Below are 22404 nucleotides of genomic sequence, written 5' to 3'. Positions count from 1 at the left end.
CTGGAACCACACCTCTTACGTATTGCTTTGTCCGAGAACAGAGCATCATTGTTGCTGTTCTAGACATAAAACTTTAAAGACGTTACCTCAGTGTATGTCGGCGTATACTCACTATTTTCCTAACCAAAATTTCATCTCTTCACCCACCATATGTCTCGAAGCTAACATTCCTGTGTTTCATAGTGCTGGGTAAAGTAATAATCTCGAGTAAAATTGAGGCACTATTGATGGCATTGTTGACCGGAGGATCTCAAAAAATCTATCAAGTTCTGTCGTGACGAATGTCTTCTTTCTTCATGTCGTTTTAAACCTATTGTTCGCGGACTTTGACTCACTCCAATGGAAGGATCAGTACCAAATGTAATATGCTCTCAATGCAAGTATTGAGAACACGAAAAAGTACAACTGTGCATCAGATATAGCAGTACGTATTACAGACCTTACTGCTCTTTTGATAGTGTCAGGACAAAGCTTTTTTTGTCGTATATGCTTTTTGTCATTTGTAATGCCGTCTGTTTTCTACGGCTATCATTTCTTTCTAGTTGCTTGTTATATTATTTATTTTATTTATTTTTGACAAAAATGTATTAATAGTGGATATTCTTAACAAAATCCGCCAGGTTAGCCGAGCGCGCTAACGCGCTGCTTCCTGGACTCGGGTAGGTGCGCCGGCCCCGGATCGATTCCGCCCGGCGGATGAATGACGAGGGCCGGTGTGCCGGCCAGCCTGGATGTGGTTATTAGGCGATTTTCCACATCCCCCTAGGTGAATTCTGGGCTGGTCCCCACGTCCCGCCTCAGTTATGCGGTTCGCAGACATCTGAACACTTTCGCACTATTCCATGGATTACACTGGACACAGACAGTTGGGGTACACTAATTCCTTCCCGGGGTGGGGGGGTACAGAGTGGCAGCAGGAAGGGCATCCGTGCCACCTCTTCAACAAACATTGCCACATCCGATTAACCATGCCGACCCTGCGTATCCACGGGAAAAACGGCACAAGCAAAACAAAAAAAGAAAGAAAGTGGATATTCTTAACAAAGGTCGAATGGTAAATTCTCCACACTCCTGACAATTGGAAGAATAAGAATATTGTTGTGCTAACATTGAAAAATGTCTAAATTTATCTTCTCGAGAACATCTATACTTACAAATACGTAAAACAATATTTCCAGGATAGTAAACAGTGCATTTTCTGCTTATTCTTTGTATCTTGTTTTCCTTCTAAATGCCAAATAAAATCGAAGAATTTTTTCTCATTAGATGATTCTGACATTTTTACTGTCGAAACTATTTTCATTGAAAAACGCTTATCTTTTTTTACGTTGTTTTGTATCTATTATGTAAGCTTTTTCTTCGCTCAAGTGTTGCAAAAGGCAAATACCGATACGTTTCTGCTTGCGGCTGTTTCGTCTGTCTTGTGGGAGCATATTAGAAGGAAAAATAAAACATGCGCAGGTGAAACCTTCGCAGTATGTCATGAAAAGAAAGGCAACAACAAGTATTGAGGAGACACAAAAGCCACTACTATAATTATAGTGAGCTGTATGAGAGTAGATTAACTTCCATTGCCAGCCGATAGTCTCTGTTTCTGTGCAAGCGCAGATCGTAGAACTCCACACCCAGATGGCTGGTGTTTTACAGGCAAGCACATGACGCGCGTCCACAACGAGAAATCGATTTTCACCAGAAAGTCGCTTACGTAAAACCGGCTTTATATGAGGTTCACTCCAAAAGAAATGCACACTATTTTTGTAAAAATACAGTTTTCATTCTGCATTTGTAAAAGTTTTACAGTGTGTAGACACATCCTTCCCGCTTGTTTTCAAACTTAGTTCAACCTGTTCCCGTGAGTGGCGCCGTCACCGCATGTCTTCAAGATGGCTGCTACACTTGACGTTCGTCAGAAGCAATGTGCTGTCATAGAATACATGTGCTGTGAAAACGAGACAGTGGGAAACATCCACAAGAGGTTGAAAAAAGTGTTTGGAGATGCTGCTGTCGATCGCAGTACAGTTAGTCGGTGGGCAAGTAGGTTACATGATGAAAGCGGGCACGGCAATATTGAGGACTGTCATCGCAGCGGCAGGCCTCGTGCTGCACACACTCCAGACAATGTGCAGAGAGTTAACGAATTGGTGATTGCTGACAGACGCATCACAGTGAACGAATGGTCACGCAACTTTGAAACAGGGGAAGGAAGTGTGTGCAGAATACTGAAAGTGTTGGCGTTAAAAAAGGTTTGTACCAGGTGGGTTCCCAGGATGTTGACAGTGGCTCTCAAAGAAACAAGAAAACTGGAATGCAGAGAACTTTTGGAACAGTTCGAGAATGGTGGAGATGAATTTCTTGGAAGAATTGTGACACGTGATGCAACATGGCTCCATCATTTTTCACCAGAGACGAAGAGGCAATCAATGGAGTGGCATCATGCAAATTCACCCAAGAAAAAATAATTCAAAACCACACTTTTTGCTGGTAAAGTTATGGCTACGGTGTTTTTCGATTCCGAAGGACTCTTTCTTGTGGACATCATGCCAAGTGGAACCACCATAAATTCTGATGCACATGTGACGACACTGAAGAAACTTCAAGCTCGGCTGAGACGTGTTCGACCGCATCGGCAAAAGCAGGATGTTTTGCTGTTGCACGACAATGCACGGCCACACGTCAGTCAAAAAACCATGGAATCGATCACAAAACTCGGATGGACAACACTGAAACACCCGCCTTACAGTCCTGACCTGGCTCCATGTGACTATCATCTCTTTGGGAAGCTGAAAGACTCTCTTCGTGGCCGGCCGGAGTGACCGAGCGGTTCTAGGCGCTTCAGTCTGGAACCGTACGACCTCTACGGTCGCAGGTTCGAATCCTGCCTCGGGCATGGATGTGTGTGTCGTCCTTAGGTTAGTTAGGTTTAAGTAGTTCTAAGTTCTAGGTGACTGATGACCTCAGATGTTAGTCCCATAGGGCTCAGAGCTATTTGAACCATTTGAACCCCACTCTCTTCGTGGAACAAGATTTGGGGATGATGACTCCCTTGTGCACGCTACCAAACAGTGGCTCCAACAGATTGGTGCAGAATTTTACCGTGCGGGTATACAGGCGCTGGATCCAAGATGGCGTAAGGCAGTTGAGAGACATGGAAATTATGTGCAGAAATGAAAATATTGTTCCTAAAGAATGTATCTACGCACTGTTTCAAACATGTAGAATAAAAGATGGATTAAAAAAATAGTGTGCATTTGTTTTGGAGTGACCCTGGTACTATCTTGGAGACAGCGCTGTCTGAAAGGGCATCGGGCCACAAAGTTAGATAATGAAATAAAATTTGCCAAATCTTGACAAAGACGGAGCCCGTACTAGACGGAATAATCGCTAGAGAAAAGACGGAGGAAAGAAAGCTTCAAGTCTTCAGTTCAAATGGCTCTGAGCACTATGGGACTCAATTTCTGAGGTCACCAGTCCCCTAGAACTTAGAACTAGTTAAACCTACGGACATCACACACATCCATGCCCGAGGCAGGATTCGAACCTGCGGCCGTAGTGGTCGCGTGGCTCCAGACTGTAGCGTCTAGAACCGCTCGGCCATTCTGGCCGGCCAAGTCTCCGGCTGACTCATTCTGTGTCCAGTTTGCTTACCTTAAGACGTCTCGTATCCTCTTGTGCCTCTTATAGCTTTTGATAAGCTGTACTTCTAAGATGAATACCGTAGGTAGCTGATGTGCCGTGTTGCCTTTTTTTCCCAGACTGCTGCAGGACGTGACGAACAGATCGCGCGGCCCGTGCGAGACGAGCGTGCCCAAGAAGCGGCTGACGGTGACGTGGGGCCAGAGCGTCCACCTGGGCTGCCTCAGCCAGCAGCAGGCGGCTCCGCAGGTGCTCGCCGGCCGCGCCGTCTCCTGGCTGCACTACAGCGACGCCCGGGGCCGCTACCACATACGCTTCAGGTGAGCGAAGCGCTGCACTGTGCGAGCACGGCTAGAGGCTCAGTGAACTGTGGTATCTCACTACGATGTGGCACGAGCAGGTTTCACAATTTTAGTGTACTTTAGCGATGAAAAATATGGCATCATCCTGGCCATAAGGGGGAGGAGTCACATCTCACCTCGACAAAAAAAAACAAAAAAAAAGAAATATAAATAGTTAATATTTTTTGTTTCTTTGCATGTATACGTATGAGCAGCTCTAGTATACATTGAAATCCCCATTCATAAGGTGGAGACCAGCTGCGCCACTTTGATTTCTGTGCTGTAGCTGCGTTCTGCGCTATTGTACGAGTATTGTGGGGCTTTCAGTGTTCACCAGGATTCCACACATACCTGGAAATAAACAAAAAATTAATTATGTACCTTAATTTTCTTGAGCTAATAATTAAAGCGTTCACTGCTTATACGAGATTGTCTTAAGGTATGTCTTGTTTTAAATTTTAGAGCTGACCACCTATGGTCATGCAACAACTTCAGTTCTTCTTCTGTCTCTGTCGTTTCCTATTTTTGCAGTACTCCTTAATCTTCTCTTTCTTCTCTCCATGTCACTCCTAACATCTTATATTTTTGTCTCGAACAGTTCTAAAATATTGTATTTTAGTCTTAAATAAGTTTCTTTGCATAATTTAAAATTTTTTCCGTATTTTGTAATTCATGACTCTGTTGACTTATTTTTCGAGAAATACACGAATATTCGTTTTCTTTGCCTGTTTCCACTGATTCGGTAGCAGAGTCCAGAGAAGACTAACCTTAGATTTGCCAGTACCAGTACTTACGATATTTTCCGTGTATTCTTGCAGATATTCTCATTACTTCTGACTTTCCAACCACATGAGGTGTTATTCAATGATATCCATTATTAACAGGGCTAACCGTGACCAATACATGATTAAAAATTCAGTTCACAATTATGTTTATTGGAATAAACGTAACCTTTTTCCCTCAACACTTCATAGGGCTAGCAGATTATATCACACATATTGCTTTTTCTGTTAATCCGTATTTCAAGTTTCTATATTTGTCCAGTATATATTCACATGCATAAATGTACAGGCTATTCAGGTTAAACGTACAGTAATATAAAACATAATACCTCGAAACATAGTTGAGATACATGGTCCAGTCACTTAAATGTGACCACCGCCTTTGTTCTGTGTCATTGTTCAATAGCCACTCACATGCGGCAGGTGGAAACACTAGCAGTTGAGGGTATAGAAAGAGTGTCGGGGGAACGCGGAAAACAGTGCAGTCGTTGTGGTATTGCACAAACGGAGTGATTTATCTGATGTCCAGCATCGGCTGAGTGATATATCTGATGTCCAGCATCGACTGTCGGGCCGAAGGTGGAAGCATTTCCGAAACAGCTAAGTTTGTAAACTATTTCGCGCGCCGCCATGGTTAAAGTATACCGTGCATGGGAAAACTACGCTATCCAAAACCCGTGCGGAGGTAACTGTGGTGTACCACAGGTCACGAACTGCTACCAGTTGGTGTTATTCCAACTTACGTAATAAAGAAATGAGCAAGTACCTTCAGGATACCGGGAGATTACTTTCGATTTATGTACAGTAGTCGTTTTTAGTATCACAACATATATTATGCGACTTTTATTTCTAGAGAAAAGTTAAAAACTTTGTCAAGAGCCTTCAGACTTGATCGTATTTTATTAACAACTAACGAGAAATTTGTTCTAGTGAATATGCTATTAAGATACATTGAGTCATATAGCGTCAATTGTCGTCACCGATATTTACGAAAATGTTGTGTTAGGCATGATTTCCATCCAAATTGTCAGAAGAAAGAGAAATATTTCAAAATGTCAATGAATTTTGTTTTTCTTTAGAAGCTCTAAAGATTCTCTATGTATGCGGAAATAATGGATTCATTCGATGGAGCCTATGGCGTTTTAATTTATGTTTTCCGTGGCTGTTTGAAAAATACCATCCTGCAGCATGTACTGTGGAAAGCACATCCGACGGTTGATCGTACATTACCCTCACATTCTGGCATATTGTAACTCATTGTATCACTGAATTAAGTCATTTACGCGCTTATTTATTAATGTTTGACTTTGTCTTTCCAAGTCCGTCCGTCGTGCTTGAAAAGTGTGTCTGCGGATAAAAGAGTCCAGGTGCAAAGCAGTTCATCGTATCTTACCCGATTACAAGTATAAGGGATTTTGGAAATAAGGACAGTCATACATTTTAAGGGAAATTTTATGCGTTTGGTCGCTTACTTGTCGATCATTGTAAAGATAACATTTGTTGTGATAGTATTACTTGTGGACGATTATAAACATAACATTTGTTGTGATAGTAAAAAATAGCTAAAAACTAAATAACATTGGGAATTCGATAAAAGTTCCTTACAAACACACGTGTCTTTTCACCATATTACCTTTCAAATGTGATATGTATAAGACTAGTGTTGAAAAAATAATGAAAACACATGAACTGGAATCGCTCCAGCAATCCACTGACGCTTAAACGCTAACCACATGACCGCTGCCATCTCATGCAGGCGGTCCTAACGCACCGTTGCAACACTGCTGCATAAAGCTTCTCTTCCGATTTTCCATAAATCGCCTGAGTAGTACGCTTTACTACTTGCATAGTATGTTGTCCTAATGGACTACTAAAATGTACGAAATTTGAAGTAAATCCGGCATCCGAACGCCGTGGCCTGCCCTAGTAAGGATAATAAGTGTTCTTTGTAGTGTTAAAGGTGATCTAAGTTTCTGAAAGCCGAATGCATGTCACATTCTATGCGAATGCGGCAGGTCATAACTGCGATAGACTATCAGAACGGTGGAGGATATATGCAAGGAACATCAGTGGCAAACACGAATAAAATTACCGAGCAAATGATACGTTGCTGAGTGCTGCCTCGAATATAGTCACTAAATGGAAAACCATGAGACCAGTAGCGTGGTGCAAGACGCCAGGTTTGTGGAACAGCATGATTAAGGACTCTATCTAAACTGAGACGTCATAAAACCTAATAAACAGGGACTGCGATTTAGATTTAAATAACGCTTTGGGTGCGGCACTCAATTTATTAAAATTCCTCCAGCCATCACATCCACCGAAGTTCGTAAACGCTGAGGGCATTTAACATCCGCGGAATATCAGTGCGAACTCTGAAGAGCAGAGGAGCTTCAAGGGGCATGTCGGCCGTCGGGAATAGCGTCGTGAGACAAACAGTGAGACCACAGACAGGTTGGAAAGGGTCGACGTGCGACAGCAATCGCACAACTTGAGCGTACGGGCCGCTAGACGCCGCCGCGAGCACTAAGAGTGCATTTCGATCGCAGGTAGCACACTGGACTCGCATTCGGGAGGACGACGGTTCAATCCCGTCTCCGGCCATCCTGATTTAGGTTTTCCGTGATTTCCCTAAGTCGCTTCAGGCAAATGCCGGGATGGTTCCTTTGAAAGGGCACGGCCGATTTCCTTCCCCATCCTTCCCTCACCCGAGCTTCCGCTCCGTCTCTAATGACCTCGTTGTCGACGGGACGTTAAACACTAATCTCCTCCTCCTCCTCTTCGATCGCAGGCGCGCGTGTTGCGTACGGGCCGCGAGGTTCCGCCACGAACGCAACCGTATGTTAAGTGCCGACGGAGTTCGGCCAGCTCTCATTTTGTTGGCATCTCATTTTTGCTTAGTTGCTTAGCTCTTATTCGTTTATGGCTCATGTTATTGTGCTCTCTTTCAGCCATTCTGATTGTTTTGATTTACTCCCAATTGAGAAGTGCTCATTTTGGCATTTCACTTTTGCATATTTCTCATTTTGCTAATAATATGCTCCTTAGATTTTTATCGGTTGAACTGATTAACACAGTCACATCTACTGTTTGTTCATTTCAGCCTGTTCATATTTTGATGTTCTTTATATACTGTAACAATTATCGGAAGCATTTCTTCCCTTAAACTTGTGTAAAGTATTCTCGATGTAGGATTTGTTCTGTGACACAGGTGTAAGGTTTTGAATATAAATTATATACGAAACTGTGCTTTAAAAGGAATTTACTTTTTCAGTTTGTACTACATCAGACGACAATTTTGTGATATGAAGGAGAAATTTGAGGGGCGAACCCATGGAAATAGTCTTAAGTGAAACCCTTTAAAAATAAAAATTTGTGTGACACTGAAAGACGTGATACTGTAAGCACCGAAAATTTATATATATAAAATTGTATACGTCACAGAGTCCAGGCTGCGAGTACACGTAACAGCAGAACTCGCAGCATCTGATGAAGATTGTTGGGTCCGTCATCAAAATACTGTGCATCAAATAGAAGCAACGATTCGGCAGAAAATCCGGAAGCTCACTAGTCGCGCCTGAGAGTTCACATTCTTCGATAGCACCAAACTTGAGGTGTTTTCAGTTTCTTATTATCCTGATAATTCAAGTTTCACTTGCGTAACACTATGATCGAGGACCTGACGTTCTGAAACTTCTTCCTCAATTCCATGTCAATATCTTTTACGAATAGAGCTGTCCTTTCTATTGACTACAACTTTTTTGGCTTGTACCAATCTACTTCTGATATCTGACCTACTGCAGCATTTTTATGTAATATTGCTTCCTAAATGTCATTCTTTCAGTATTGTGTAGTTCACAGTTTTGATGTTAAGCATGACGTTAATGTCAGTTGTATAGCTCGTCATCGCACCTTCGTTGTTTATCTGTTTATCACGAAGCGGTACTCCGTGCTAAGCATGTTGTCCATTACTTCCACCTGATCTTCCTTACAACCGACCAAATAAACTGTGTCCTCTGCAAACCTCGGCATTGGAATCTGTTCCTCTCGAACTTTTTTTCGTCTGTGCATACTTCAATTCACTTCTTTTATAGCTTTTGGACATACAAAGCAAAGTCACATGGTGATAAGCTGCAAACACAACGTTACGACATTTTTAACACAAATTTGTCTTTCTTGAAGTTCTACTTACAAGTGGAAGACAAAAACTGGAACATGTTTACTTCAGTTAGGAAACAGCTTTGGTATAATAGCTGTGTAGATGCGGAAGGACTGGCAAAATATAGGAAGAGGAACTTGACGCCATCAGATCAGCTGGAATACTGATGATACAAAGAGAGGGAAATGATACGAAGAGAGAGAGAAAGTGCGAGTGTGAGAAAGGGGTGAGGATTCGTTGTTTCTTTTGTTATTGGGTTTACGTTTCATCAGCCTCCGCCTGGTTTGATGTGAGCCGTCACGACTTGCTCTCCTGCTACAACCTCTTCACCTCATAGTAGCATCAAGATCGCACTTGCTCTACATCTACATGGATGCTCTGCAAATCACATTGAAGTGCCTGGCAGAGGGTTCATCGAACCACCTTCACAATTCTCTATTATTCCAATCTCGTATAGGACATGGAAAGACTGAACACCTATATCTTTCTGTAGGAACTCTGATTTCTCTTCTTTTATCGTGGTGATCGTTCCTCCCTATGTAGGTCGGTGTCAAAAAAATATTTTCGCATTCGGAGGAGTAGGTTGGTGACTGGAATTTCGAGAGAAGATTCCGTCGCAACGAAAAACGACTTTCTTTTAATGATTTCCAGCCCAAATCCTGTATAATTTCTGTGACATTCTCTCCCATATTTCGCGATAATACAAAACGTCCTGCCTTTCTTTGAACTTTTTCGATGTACTCCGTCAGCCCTGCCTGGTAAGGATCCGACACCGCGCAGCAGTATTCTAAAAAGAGGACGGACAAGCGTAGTGTAGGTAGTCTCCTAAGTAGGTCTGTTACATTTTCTAAGTGCCCTGCCAATAAAACGCAGTCTTTGGTTAGCCTTCCCCACAACATTTTCTATGTGTTCCTTCCAACTTAAATTCTTTGTAGTTGTAATACCTAGGTATTTATTTGAATTTACGGCTTTTAGATTAGACTGATTTATCGCGTAACCGAAGTTTAACGAATTCCTTTTAGCACTCATGTGGATGACCTCACAATTTTCGTTATTTAGGGTCAATTGCCGCTTTTCGCACCATTCAGATATCTTTTCTAAATCGTTTTGCAGTTTGTTTTGATCTTCTGATGACTTTATTAGTCGATAAACGACAGCGTCATTTGCAAACAACCGAAGACGGTTGCTCGGATTGTCTCCCAAATTGTTTATATAGATAAGGAACAGCAAAGGGCCTATAACACTACCTTGGGGAAAGCCAGAAATCACTTCTGTTTTACTCGATGAGTTTCCGTCAGTTACTACGATCTGTGACGTCTCTGACAGGAAATCACAGATCCAGTCACATAACTGAGACGATATCCCATAAGCACGCAATTTCACTTCAAGCCACTTGTGTGGTACAGTGTCAAAAGCCTTCCGGAAATCCAGAAATACGGAATCAATCTGAAATCCTTTCTCAATAGCACTGAACATTTCATGTGAATTAAGAGCTGGTTGTGTTTCACGAGGAACGATGTTTTCTAAACCCGTGTTGACTGTGTGTCAATAGACCGTTTTCTTCGAGGTGATTCATAATGTTCGAACACAATATATGTTCTAAAATCCTGCTGCATATCGACGCTAACGATATGGGACTGTAATTTAGTGGATTACTCCTTCTACCTTTCTTGAATATTGATGTGACCTGTGCGAGTTGCCAGTCTTTGGATACGGATCTTTCGTCGAGCGAGCGGTTGTATATGATTGTTAAGTATGGGGCTACTGCATCAGCATACTCCGAAAGGAACCTAATTGGTATACAGTTTGGACCGGAAGACTTGCTTTTGTTGCTCCATTATTTGTAGATATACTTCAATCTCTGCCTTTCCCTAGAGATTTTATCACACACGGCTCTCTCTACTATCATGGAAGTATTTCCCTGATGACTTAGCCCATGTGCTACCAACCTGCCACTTCATCTAGTCAGTGTTTCTGACACACTCCCATTCTCGCAGATTCTGAAGCGGACCTCGTCATTTGTTGTCAGTCCACCGAATTTTCAGCATCCTTCGGCAGCACCACATCTCAGACGGCTCGACTCTCTTCTCTTCCGGTTTCCCAGAGTCCTGAGGCTAGCGCAGCAAAAGTGGGCGGGGGTAGGTTGTCGTGGGTGTTATCGCCGTGTCGGCACCGCAGCGCCTCGGCAGATGAGCGGCGCGGGCGGGCGTGTGTCCCAGATGGGCGCGCGACAAGCCGTGATGAATGGGCGGGTCCGGGCCGGCTTCCCGGCTGCAGGCGGCCCCCAGCACCTGTTGCTCCGCCAGCGCCGCCTCGCAAGTAACCAGCAGCACATCTGGCCGGCGGCTCTTCTTCCGCGCCGCTCCTCCTAATGGAATGGCAGATGACGCAGCCGCAGTGCTTACTGGCTTTCTGTCGTTTCTAAATAAACCGTAAGATTCGCAGGCTTGGTCATACACTGCTGGCTATTAAAATGGCTACACCACGAAGACGACGTGCTACAGACGCGAAATTTAACCGACAGGAAGAAGATGCTGTGATAGGCAAATGATTAGCTTTCCAGAGCATTCACACAAGGTGGCGACACGTACAACGTGCTGACATGGGGAAAGTTTCCAAACGATTTCTCATACACAAACAACAGTTGACCGGCGTTGCCTGGTGAAACGTTGCTGTAAAGCTTGGTGTAAGGAGGAGAAATGCGTACCATCACGTTTCCGACTTTGATAAAGCTCGAATTGGTCGATATCCAATGACTGTTAGCGGAATATGGAATCGGTGGGTTCAGGAGGGTAATACGGAACGCCGTGCTGGATCCCAACGGCCTCGTATCACCAGCAGTCGGGATGACAGGCATCTTATCCGCATGGCTGTAACAGATCGTGCAGCCATGTCTCGATCCCTGAGTCAACAGATGGGGACGTTTGCAAGACAACAACCGTCCGCACGAACAGTTCGACGACGTTTGCAGCAGCATGGGCTATCAGCTCGGAGACCATGGCTGTAGTTGCCCTTGACGCTGCATCGCAGACAGGAGCGCCTGCGATGGTGTACTCAACGACGAACCTGGGTGCACGAATGGCAAAACGTCATTTTTTCGGATGAATCCAGGTTCTGTTTACAGCGTCATGATGGTCGCATCCGTGTTTGGCGACATCGCGGTGAACGCACATTGGAAGTGTGTATTCGTCATCGCCATACTGGCGTATCACCCGGCGTGATGATATGTGGTGCCATTGGTTACACTTCTCGGTCACCTCTTGTTCGCATTGACGTCACTTTGAACAGTGGAAGTTACATTTCAGATGTGTTACGACCGGTGGCTCTACCCTTCATTCGGTCCCTGCGAAACCCTACATTTCAGCAGGACAATGAACGACCACATATTGCAGGTCCTGTACGGGCTTTTCTGGATACAGAAAGAGTTCGACTGCTGCCCTGGCCAGCACATTCTCCAGATCTCTCACCAAGTGAAAACGTCTGGTCAGTGGTGGCCGAGCAACTGGCTCGTCACAATACGTCAGTCACTACTCTTGATCAACAGTGGTATCGTGTTGAAGCGGCATGGACAGCTGTACCTGTACACGTGATCCAAGCTGTTTGACTCAATGCCCAGGCGTATCAAAGCCGTTATAACGGCCAGAGGTGGTTGTTCTGGGTACTGATTCCTCAGGATCTATGCACCCAAATTCCACTCTAATGAAATTTTTCTTCGTATCTTTCTCCGTTTTCGAGGTACAGAGGTCAAAATTATCCTACTTGCACACGAAAAATACGCACTTAAAATCTGTCATTTGCAAAAAACGTAGTTTTTAAGGTGATTTAGCTCGGAGAAAGATGCTGTAAAATGTCTTCGTTATCATTTGGAAACCGTATGTTGCAGTTCTGAAGCACATGCAAAATTTTTTGCACGTAAAATTTGCTCTTAGGTATAAGCTTTACTGGCCGATACATTTCGTTTCACACGAGTTACACGTTCTCCTACAGCAGGGAAAGGAATGGAATAAAAAATAAAAAGGAGAATGTGAATACGTTCTTGTTTATTTAAGAGAATCTGATTGAAAAATGGGGTACCAGCTGCGTCATTCTACCTTCCTCAGCACTTGTAAGGGCGGTAGGATGTCAAACGGTCCGACTTGAAGCAGGAGAGGCACCACACTTCATTTTAATTTCCACTGTCTATACATTAGGAATAAATTCATAACACTTTGTCAGCATGACCAGGAAGGATGCAGTGTTCACACTCATAGCATTTCACATGTAAAAAATTACTTTCTTATATTTTTTAACTTCACAGCCATATTATCGCTGATCGCAATGTCAGCCTCGCCCGCTATTTAGAATCGCTATAGTGGGTTAGTTTACACAAAGACTTAGAGTCCGGGGTCCATTTCAATAACGTATTTCTAGATGTGTGGCCGCGTCGTATGTGATAAAATTACCAATATTTCTGCTGCTGTTGCAGGCAGACGCCATCATGATGTACTTTCTTCCTAGCTTCCTATTACACACTATTTACATAAATAAGTGGAATGTACTTTCTAGAATATGCCTTGTTGAGCAGTCGTTGACAGTAAGGTTTCTTACCACATATACAATTATTCTTAAGTATCGTATTCTTGTCAATTGATTATCGAAATCAAAGTGGGAACAGTCGGCCATTCAATCGTAGATAGTGCCCTTCAACAAAATTCTTGGTCACCTCGATGAAAGTACTCTGCGGTAGCAGTCTAAGCCGTGCTGGTTTGTCACATGACGACTGAAGCACACAGCTCGAAGTATTCTATTGAAACGGACTGTGTTTGCTGAGACCTACAGTCAACACAGTATCGGTACAGTGCGTTCCCTTCCAGAACGTTTGCCACAGTCTGCGCAACGTGCTCCGTACAGGCCTTTAGACTTATCCTCTGTACTGTCCTCTCCCATTCTTCGATGGAAGCCCCTGAGCGTTCCTGAAGAGTCTTAGTGGAAACGAGCCCACTATAGCGATTCTACAAGCTATGAATAGCGGGCGAGGGTGGCACTGCGATAAGCGATAATATGGTGAGAAGTCATAATGAGGATAACGCTCAAGTTGTTTTGAACAGTTTATACAGGGTGTTTCTGTGAGAGCGTGCAAAAATGTAACAGGACACAGAGAATGCCGCAATGAACAAACTGAGGTAGGGAACCTGGGGTCGGAGAAGCCAGCTTAGGGAGATACCGAAGTGAACTTGTCTACCGCTTCGTCTAGCATTACTGTTTTCCAGCTTATTGACAACTAACACGCGTACAACTTTACACGCACTGTGGTGTTTATTTACATGCACATTCTTTATTTGCTGCAAGGAAACAAGGGGAACGAGCCTGATTACCAAAGAATTATGATGCAGGTTTTGCTTACTTTACTTGTCCTTAAGGTGGCTCTGTTGTATCGTATTTACATTTTCCCGTTACGGAACGTACCAAGAATCAACGACAGATCTATTCATTACACAGTGCTGTTCAGAGACGTACAGTACAATACGACGGAGCAGTAACGGTACAGCTTCGCAGAACTCACTGGCATACACCTTGTGTATGGGGAAGTACGCTGAAATTCTCTCGCTGCGGAAAGGCTGAGCAGGGAACGATTTCCTAACAGGCATCTTCCGTCGTGACTAATGTTTATTCCTCTCGACCGACGAATGCGGGAGACTGTACAATAGGAAAGACGAAAGGAGGGACCTGGCAACATAAGGACCACTCGCACATCCGATTTCGAAGAGAAGATGCTGGGATGTGTTTCAGCGGACCCCCACTGCAAGTACTCGTCGTATTGCACATATTGTAAGCTAGAGCACAGATGGTACGTTCATTGCGTAACTAGTATAGATAAAAGGTACACCGTATTGTGATTTTATTCTTATTACCTACTTAAGCTGGCTTCTCCGACACCGGGTTTCCTACCAGAAATTGTTCATTGGAGTATTTTCTATGCAATGTTAAATTTTTGCACGCTCTTACGGAAACACTATGTCGAGTAACATAAGCGAATCTCTTTATGTTGTTCTGTCTGTCCGTTGTTGTGTCCTTGGTTATTTAATTTTTCTACTTTCAGTGCTGTTCTCCCATTGACTCCTGCTTTGTGTGCTTTCAGTCTCTACTGTGCCCTTCCCTTTCCTTGGTCTCGTAGTGCTAATCTTACAAATTGGAGCAGGGAACTGTCTGTATTTCACAGTGTCTGTGTAGTTCGATGCAAAATTCCATCCAACGTGCATGCATGTCCGGAGAAACAGGAACTGCTGGCGACTGACAGCCGTATTAAGTTATGAATACAGTTGTACGTTGGCTATATTTACTTTACTTATTTACACGTCTAGTTCCCTAGGACCAAATTGACGAGGAAATTTCCAAGGTCATGGAACGTGAAATTTCAACCAAGCCAGTGTCATCAGCAAGCAGAAATATTTTAGAATTACCTGTAATACTAGAGGACATATCTTTTATACAAATAAGGAACATGAGACGCCCCAACTCTGATCCCTGCCCCCCCCCCCCTCCCCTCCCACCAACATTTGACTGTGCCCCACTCAGATCCCACATCACAGTCATTCTCAATACTGAGAATAATGAATTTTTGCCGTCAGTTGTTAAACGTAGATGTGAACTAATTGTGAGCTACTCGCCATATTCCATAATGGTTCAACTTCTGTAGTAATACTTTGTGATCACCACAATCAGACGCCTTAGTTAAATAAAAAAAATATGCCTAGCGTTCCAAAGATTTTATTTAATCCATCTGGTACCTCACAGAGGAAATAGAATATAGCATTTTCAGCCACTAAACCACTTCTAAAGCCGAACTGCAAATTTGATCGCAAATTATGTGATATAGACTTATTAGTAAAAATCCTCATCTCAAATATATTTCTTTTGATACTTTTTACTTCTTATCTTATGAACACCATGCATGTTCGAAGGAACTTCACATCGAACTAGACAGACACTGTAAAATACAGACTCTGCACCACTGTATTTCATGTCAAACCAAGGCAATCTCACAAACAAAAACAATGTCTCTCCCTGTTCAGTCATCATAAAATCTGTATGCTTGCATTTTGGAACGTAGACACTAGGACATACGCAAGTTTGGGTCTAGGCCGTGAGTCGTGCACGGTTAGCCAAATCTGTTATGGCGACCGCTTGCGTAAAGCGGGATATCCAGGTTCGAGTTCGGATACGGCATCAATCTTAGTATGTTACTTGAAAAACGTATAGTAGACGTACAGTTGCATTCGCTGTTTGCGAATTCAGAATGCAGTTCACAACTTACAAATTAGAATAGAAGTTTAAACTGTAGTTGATATTTCCTTCCCTTTGGAGCTGTTCTCTGATTCCCTAAAAACGTCCACTTATTACCATAATTTGAAATTACAAGTGTAAACTGCAGGCGGTTTCATTCGAGAGATGTTTTTGTACCCTTTAATATGCTTTCGAGTCTGTTGTAACGTGTGAAGGTAACTGAAATTTATTCCGCTTGTTATGGATTCATCGCATATTTGAATAAACAATTATCCCAGCGGCATTCGTTTTAACGTTTGTTGGTTTGCGGAAATGGATTTATCAAATTTATGGAAAAATATTTACATTTAGGATGACGTTACGGCTATAAATGTACTTCGTGGCTTTTACATATTGTCTGACATTGTTCACTGCTAGATTAGCGATCTAAAGGTGCGAGGTGCCAGCCCAAATAGTCTGAATATTTGTCTAGTTCTTAAGAAAGCTTTTACCACAAGTAAACATTTATAGATTGATTTGATACGTACGATTTTGCACCGATGCACGGGTTTCATGTCAAAGTGTAGGTCTCTCATAAATTACTAGGCTCTAATTTTTCACATTTTGGAATCTTACGATGACATACCCTCTTCAATAAAAACCGGACTGGGCTAAAATTAACGTTGAAGGTTTTTCATAATAATCAGCCGCTACAGAGACCAGGGGCATCGGCAGAGTAAGCTCCGAGACGGCTCATATGAAAGGCATGTAGCCGAATTCCCTCTTCATCCTTTTCAAACTGGAGCTAGCGCTCGACATTTAATGATATCAACCGCAACAGGACTTTAAATTCCACAATTTCTTTCCCTCAAGTACTCGTATTCTTCAAAATTAGATTGAAAATTTGCCCCCGCCCATCCTGCTTTAAATTATCCATGGTTTTTTTTTCATTTCAGTTAAAAATTCGGGTCTGAGAGGCCGTTGGTCGATGTATGTATCAAATTGTTCACTGAATTTTGGTCGCTGTTTTCGGACGACATCTTCGGAAGCTTGCTACGTTTTCTTCCTGTGCATCCCATCCTGTCACCGAATCTATGTTGACGATTCTTCCTCCCTGAGGCATTTAATAAATGAAGATTTAGGGCATTTGCCTATTTATCTCTGAAGACGTTACCCCCAGATGGGGTTGAACTGTCAGTGAATATCATTATACGTCGACCACGGCCTCTCAGCTTGGAAGTTTTAACTGAAGCATATACCAGCTATAAAAGGCCTCATTGTGTTGTACTGTCAAATAGTATTCAGAAAGGTACTGATATAGGGAGACATGAGAACTGGAGCAGTTCTATATTTTTAATACGTTTCCATTTGAGTGCAGCACCGTCTGCTAAACTACTCTCACTGACGTATTCAGACACGTTAGAAAATTGATTGCGAGCTTTTTGATTCACAGAAAGCAGTATTTTGTCCTGAACGTTTTGTCTCCCACGTGATTTCAAACATATTCCATGGAAACAAGATGGAGCCTCTGTTGTTGACACGGTGCGGCAGATCGTCACTAAACCGTAATTCGTTGCAGATACAAATGACTGACTTGTTCGAATGGTATATACGATAAATATAGTATTATATGATTTAATTAGGTCTTAACAAATTGTCAGCGTGGGCAAAGATCGCATTGTGGAGTAATGATACATTATACGCGTCAGCGCATCAGTAAAAAAAAAAAAAAAAAAAAAAAAAAAAAAAAAAAAAAAAAAACTTGACCGACATTTGATTAAACTATACAAATGAATCATTGACGCCGTATCATATAAATACGCCCCTCGGGATTAGCCGAGCGGTCTGGGGCGTCGCAGTCATGGACTGTGCGGCTGATCCCAGGGGAGGTTCGAGTCCTCCCTCCGGCATGGGTGTGTGTGTTTGTCCTTAGGATAATTTAGGTTAAGTAGTGTGTAAGCTTAGGGACTGATGACCTTAGCAGTTAAGTCCCATACGATTTCACACACATTTTGAACATTTTCATATAAATATAGGACAATTCAAAATGAACACAGCGGTCATAAACGGCTACAACTACTTCATACATAGCAACACGCCGATAAGAATCACAAGAATTTCGATCGTTGTTCAATCGCAGTGAATCAAAAGGCGAGACTTTTGCGGTAACGCATAAGTGTAACGCTCCAAGTCATAGTTCAATATGGCAAGTATCGTTCAGAAAGCATCCTACGCGTTCGAATTTAACACTCGTCGTTCCATCGTCACAAAGCAGAAAAGTTATCATTAGCGATACAATGAATCGCCCCCAAATGCCAACAAAATTCGGCGGTTTGAACAAACAGGATGTCTGTGCACAGAGAAAACTACCGATTGGCCACGTGTATTATCACAAAACGTAGGACTTCGTCTTCCGTTTGTATCTCGTTCAAGAAACTCGACGTAGAATACTACTAGGGAGCTACAAGTATCACAGATAATGGTTTCGCTTGTTCTCAAAACAAAGCTCAATATGAAACCGCACGTAATTCAAATTTTGCTGGAAATGTAACAGGAAGACTACGTCGAACATACGGATTACGCTACAGCAATGCTGGAAGTCATTGAGGAAGATACGTTTGCTGCAATTCTCATTTTTAGCGATGAGGCAAACTACCACGTATGTGGCAATGTTAACCGCCACAGCATTCGAATGTGGGGAACAGAAAAGGCTTGGTGTGTAATTGAACGTCACCGTGACTCGCCGAAAGTCGGATGCAATTAAACAGCGGCGTGACTCACCGAAATTTAACGAGTTTTATGCCATGTCAGCCCAAAAATTGTACCGTTCATTTTTCTTCATCGAGCTAAGTGTTTCGGCAAACTTGGTCTTGCTTGAGCAATGGATGTTGCCACAGCGTGGTACGAATTCCATGGATTACATCTTTCAGCGCCGGCCGCGGTGGCCGTGCGGTTCTAGGCACTACAGCCTGGAACTGCGGGACTGCTTCGGTCGCAGGTTCGAATCCTGCCTCAGGCATGGATGTGTGTGATGTCCTTAGGTTAGTTAGGTTTAAGTAGTTCTAAGTTCTAGGGGACTGATGACCTAAGATATTAAGTCCCATAGTGCTGAGAGCCATTTGAACCATTTGAACATCTTTCAGCAAGAAGAAACCTTAACCACATTAGCTTACACTTTTAAATCAACTTCATCCTAACTGTTGGCTAGGTCGTACTGGACGTGTCGATGCTGTGTTGCGCTTTTGAAACATGTAGGTCTCCGGACCTGACACCCAGTGTTTATTTTAATGAGGATATATGTAAAAGACAGTTACAGTCTCGTGCGTATAAGAATAAAATGTGTGTAACTATAAAACAAAAAAGAATTAATAAATTGAAAACCAAACAAAATTAAGAATTACAAAATATAAATAAAACAACAAAGAAATAAAAGAAAAAACGAAAGAAAGAAAAGAAAAAGCTTTCCAAAGGGATGTGGCCTTGATGTCAAGATGTTATGATTTAAGTATCTTTGAATCTGCCAGATAAGTCGAAAAGCTAGTTTACTAATCTTACATCCCTTACTCTGTCCAGAACATATTCGCCTTTTTGTGCTATGGAGGAACAGTTTTCATTATGAAACTTCCTGGCAGATTAAAACTGTGTGCCCGACCGAGACTCGAACTCGGGACCTTTGCCTTTCGCGGGCAGTTTTAATCTGCCAGGAAGTTTCATATCAGCGCACACTCCGCTGCAGGGTGAAAATCTCATTCTGGAGTTTTCATTATGATAGATATATCGCTATGCATTATCTCAGCCGCTGATAATCGGTTCATTCATTTTGAATTGCCCTGTACATCTGACTAACACAGAATGGCAATATTAATTGGGACCGTCAAAAACTGTGAGTAAACGAAGTTAAAGGTTTCAATTGATTGGTAATAAACAGGAAAGATGTTGCTGATAAAACCGCTTGCACGGTACTGCTTGAGTCCGTGGTCTCCATATAAGGGGAACGCTGGTCCTATACGAAAAAGTGCAGAGACAATGGTATCGAGCCAGTTTGTATATGGAGAGAATGTGACAGTAATTCAGCAAGTGAAGCCTTGGCAGACACGAAGTAAAATGAGTGATTTTCGGGAAAACCTATTTAATTTCCAGAGATGGATATTCATGAAATCTTATATGAATATTCTTCAGATTTGAAAGTATCTTATTTGGATCGTAAATACAGACTAACAATAGTTCATGCACTGGCATATAAGCAGTTTATTGTGAAAATTTTTCTGGGTTTCCTTGCGTCACCAAAAAAAATGGTTCAAATGGCTCTGAGCACTATCGGACTTAACATCTGTGGTCATCAGTCCCCTAGAACTTAGAACTACTTAAACCTAACTAACCTAAGGACATCACACACACATCCATGCCTGAGGCAGGATTCGAACCTGCGACCGTAGCGGTCACGCGGTTCCACTCTGAAGCGTCTAGAACCGTACGGCCACACCGGCCGGCTTGCGTCACCAACTTACAGTAAAAACGCGAGCTTTCGACGATAACCCCGTCCTTCTTCTTCTGGGGCAAATGACTGCTTGTAATACCTTACAAATAGTATGATAGTTCTGCTACTGGTCGACCTACTGCAATCTAACGTCATGCTACCAGAAATTGTGTCATGTCTGAGGTGCTTGTGGCGTCAACACTCCTGTCGTATGTCGTCGTGGGAAATATCGTGTTTTTGTTTATTTTACTTATCCGTGGCTAACAACAAAATTAGGGTACGGATCGACTCGCGCAGCTTGCTGCTTTTCGTAGGTTAGAGAACAATTAAAAATTATCTTAAAATTCACCTTTTACTGAGAAAAGTTCCGATTAAACAGTTGCCATGCTATTATAATGCTCAAGAGGAATCAACTGTCTTAGATAGATTTGGTCACAATCTTCACTTGCTCTAATGAAAACTAAGTTTCCTAGACCATTCTACAAGATAGTTCACTTATCTCTAGTGAGTTAGTTTGAGCAGCTGCCTTGGAAACTTTATGGAAAATGCAGTGAGGTACGTCACTGCCGTGTAAGTTGAAGAATATTGGAGCGAGAAGAGAGCTGTTAATGTTCTTCTCTCCTCAATACTGACCATGAGACAACAGGCTGTTCTTCATTGTTACTACCACAAGTCGATACAAGCTGTCATACCCCTGACATCATATCCACGAATAGCGCTAAAGGCAATGCAGTACACCGCTTAACAAAAATACTGAAGTACGCAGATTGGGAGGAGGAAACGGAATGAAATATCATGGCTTGAGAAGGTATGTGCTGTAATCGCAGTGATTAAAAAGTCGAGTCAAATTTACAAAGTCGATTTATGTCTCGCAAAAACCTATTTAATAATTTCGAGGGATGGTTATGCAGGAAATATTGTATGAGCCCTCTTATCAGTGGGAAGTACCTGGACTGATGCACGGATTTGATTGTAGAGCGTGTCATAAAGCGGATGCACCCTCTCCGGAGGCGAGTTGGCAAACAACAGTTGTAGCTGTTCCTTGATATCCTGTATACTGAGCCGGCCGGAGTGACCGAGCGGTTCTAGGTGCTACAGTCTGGAACCGCGCGACCGCTACGGTCGCAGGTTCGAATCCTGCCTCGGGCATGGATGTGTGTGATGTCCTTAGGTTAGTTGGGTTTAAGTAGTTCCAAGTTATAGGGGACCGATGACCTCAGAAGTTAAGTCCCATAGTGCTCAGAGCCATTTGAACCTGGATACTGATACTCGGGCGGAGTTGACGTCCGAGATGTTCCTGGGCGTGTTGCATCAGGAACGAACGTGGGGATCTTGCTGGCCATGGGAATGCCTCAACATCACGCAGACTGTTCATAGAGACGCTTGCTGTGCGTGGACGAGCGTTATTCTGTTAAAAAATGGCACCAAGATAACGTTGCAAGAGAGCTAACACATCTGGAAGCAGGATGTGACGTACGGCTGTGGCGCTATCAGCCGTGACGTAGAGTCATGACCGATGGCTCCGTATACCATGACATTAGGGTAACGCCGCTGTGCGTCTTCAAAACACTGGAAGAATCGAAACTCTTCTCTGGTCGCTGTTATACTCTGCGACGATGGTTATCCAGGGTAATGCAGAACCGCGATTCAGTTGAACACAATGCGGAATAGTTCATCGGCAGTCCATGCATCCTGTTCACGGCAGCGTTCCAGACGCAGCCGTTCGTGTTGTAGTGCTAACGACAGCCTACGCATTGGACGACACTGCTC

The 22404-nt window shown here is 43.0% G+C and overlaps 1 protein-coding gene across 3 annotated transcripts in view; it reads left to right on the top strand.

Moving 5' to 3' along the window:
* Window positions 1-22404, top strand: part of LOC126094458 (semaphorin-2A-like) — an 816626-nt gene that overhangs the window by 781673 nt on the left and 12549 nt on the right. For all 3 annotated transcript variants that reach the window (XM_049908840.1, XM_049908839.1, XM_049908838.1), the window contains one exon: window positions 3753-3953. In XM_049908840.1, the coding sequence (XP_049764797.1) occupies window positions 3753-3953 (201 nt within the window). The remainder of the gene's footprint in view (window positions 1-3752; window positions 3954-22404) is intronic.

Source organism: Schistocerca cancellata, chromosome 8 (genome assembly GCF_023864275.1).
Source record: "Schistocerca cancellata isolate TAMUIC-IGC-003103 chromosome 8, iqSchCanc2.1, whole genome shotgun sequence".
Classification (NCBI taxonomy): Eukaryota; Metazoa; Arthropoda; class Insecta; order Orthoptera; family Acrididae; genus Schistocerca; species Schistocerca cancellata.
This window is presented reverse-complemented; position numbering and strand designations above follow the sequence as displayed.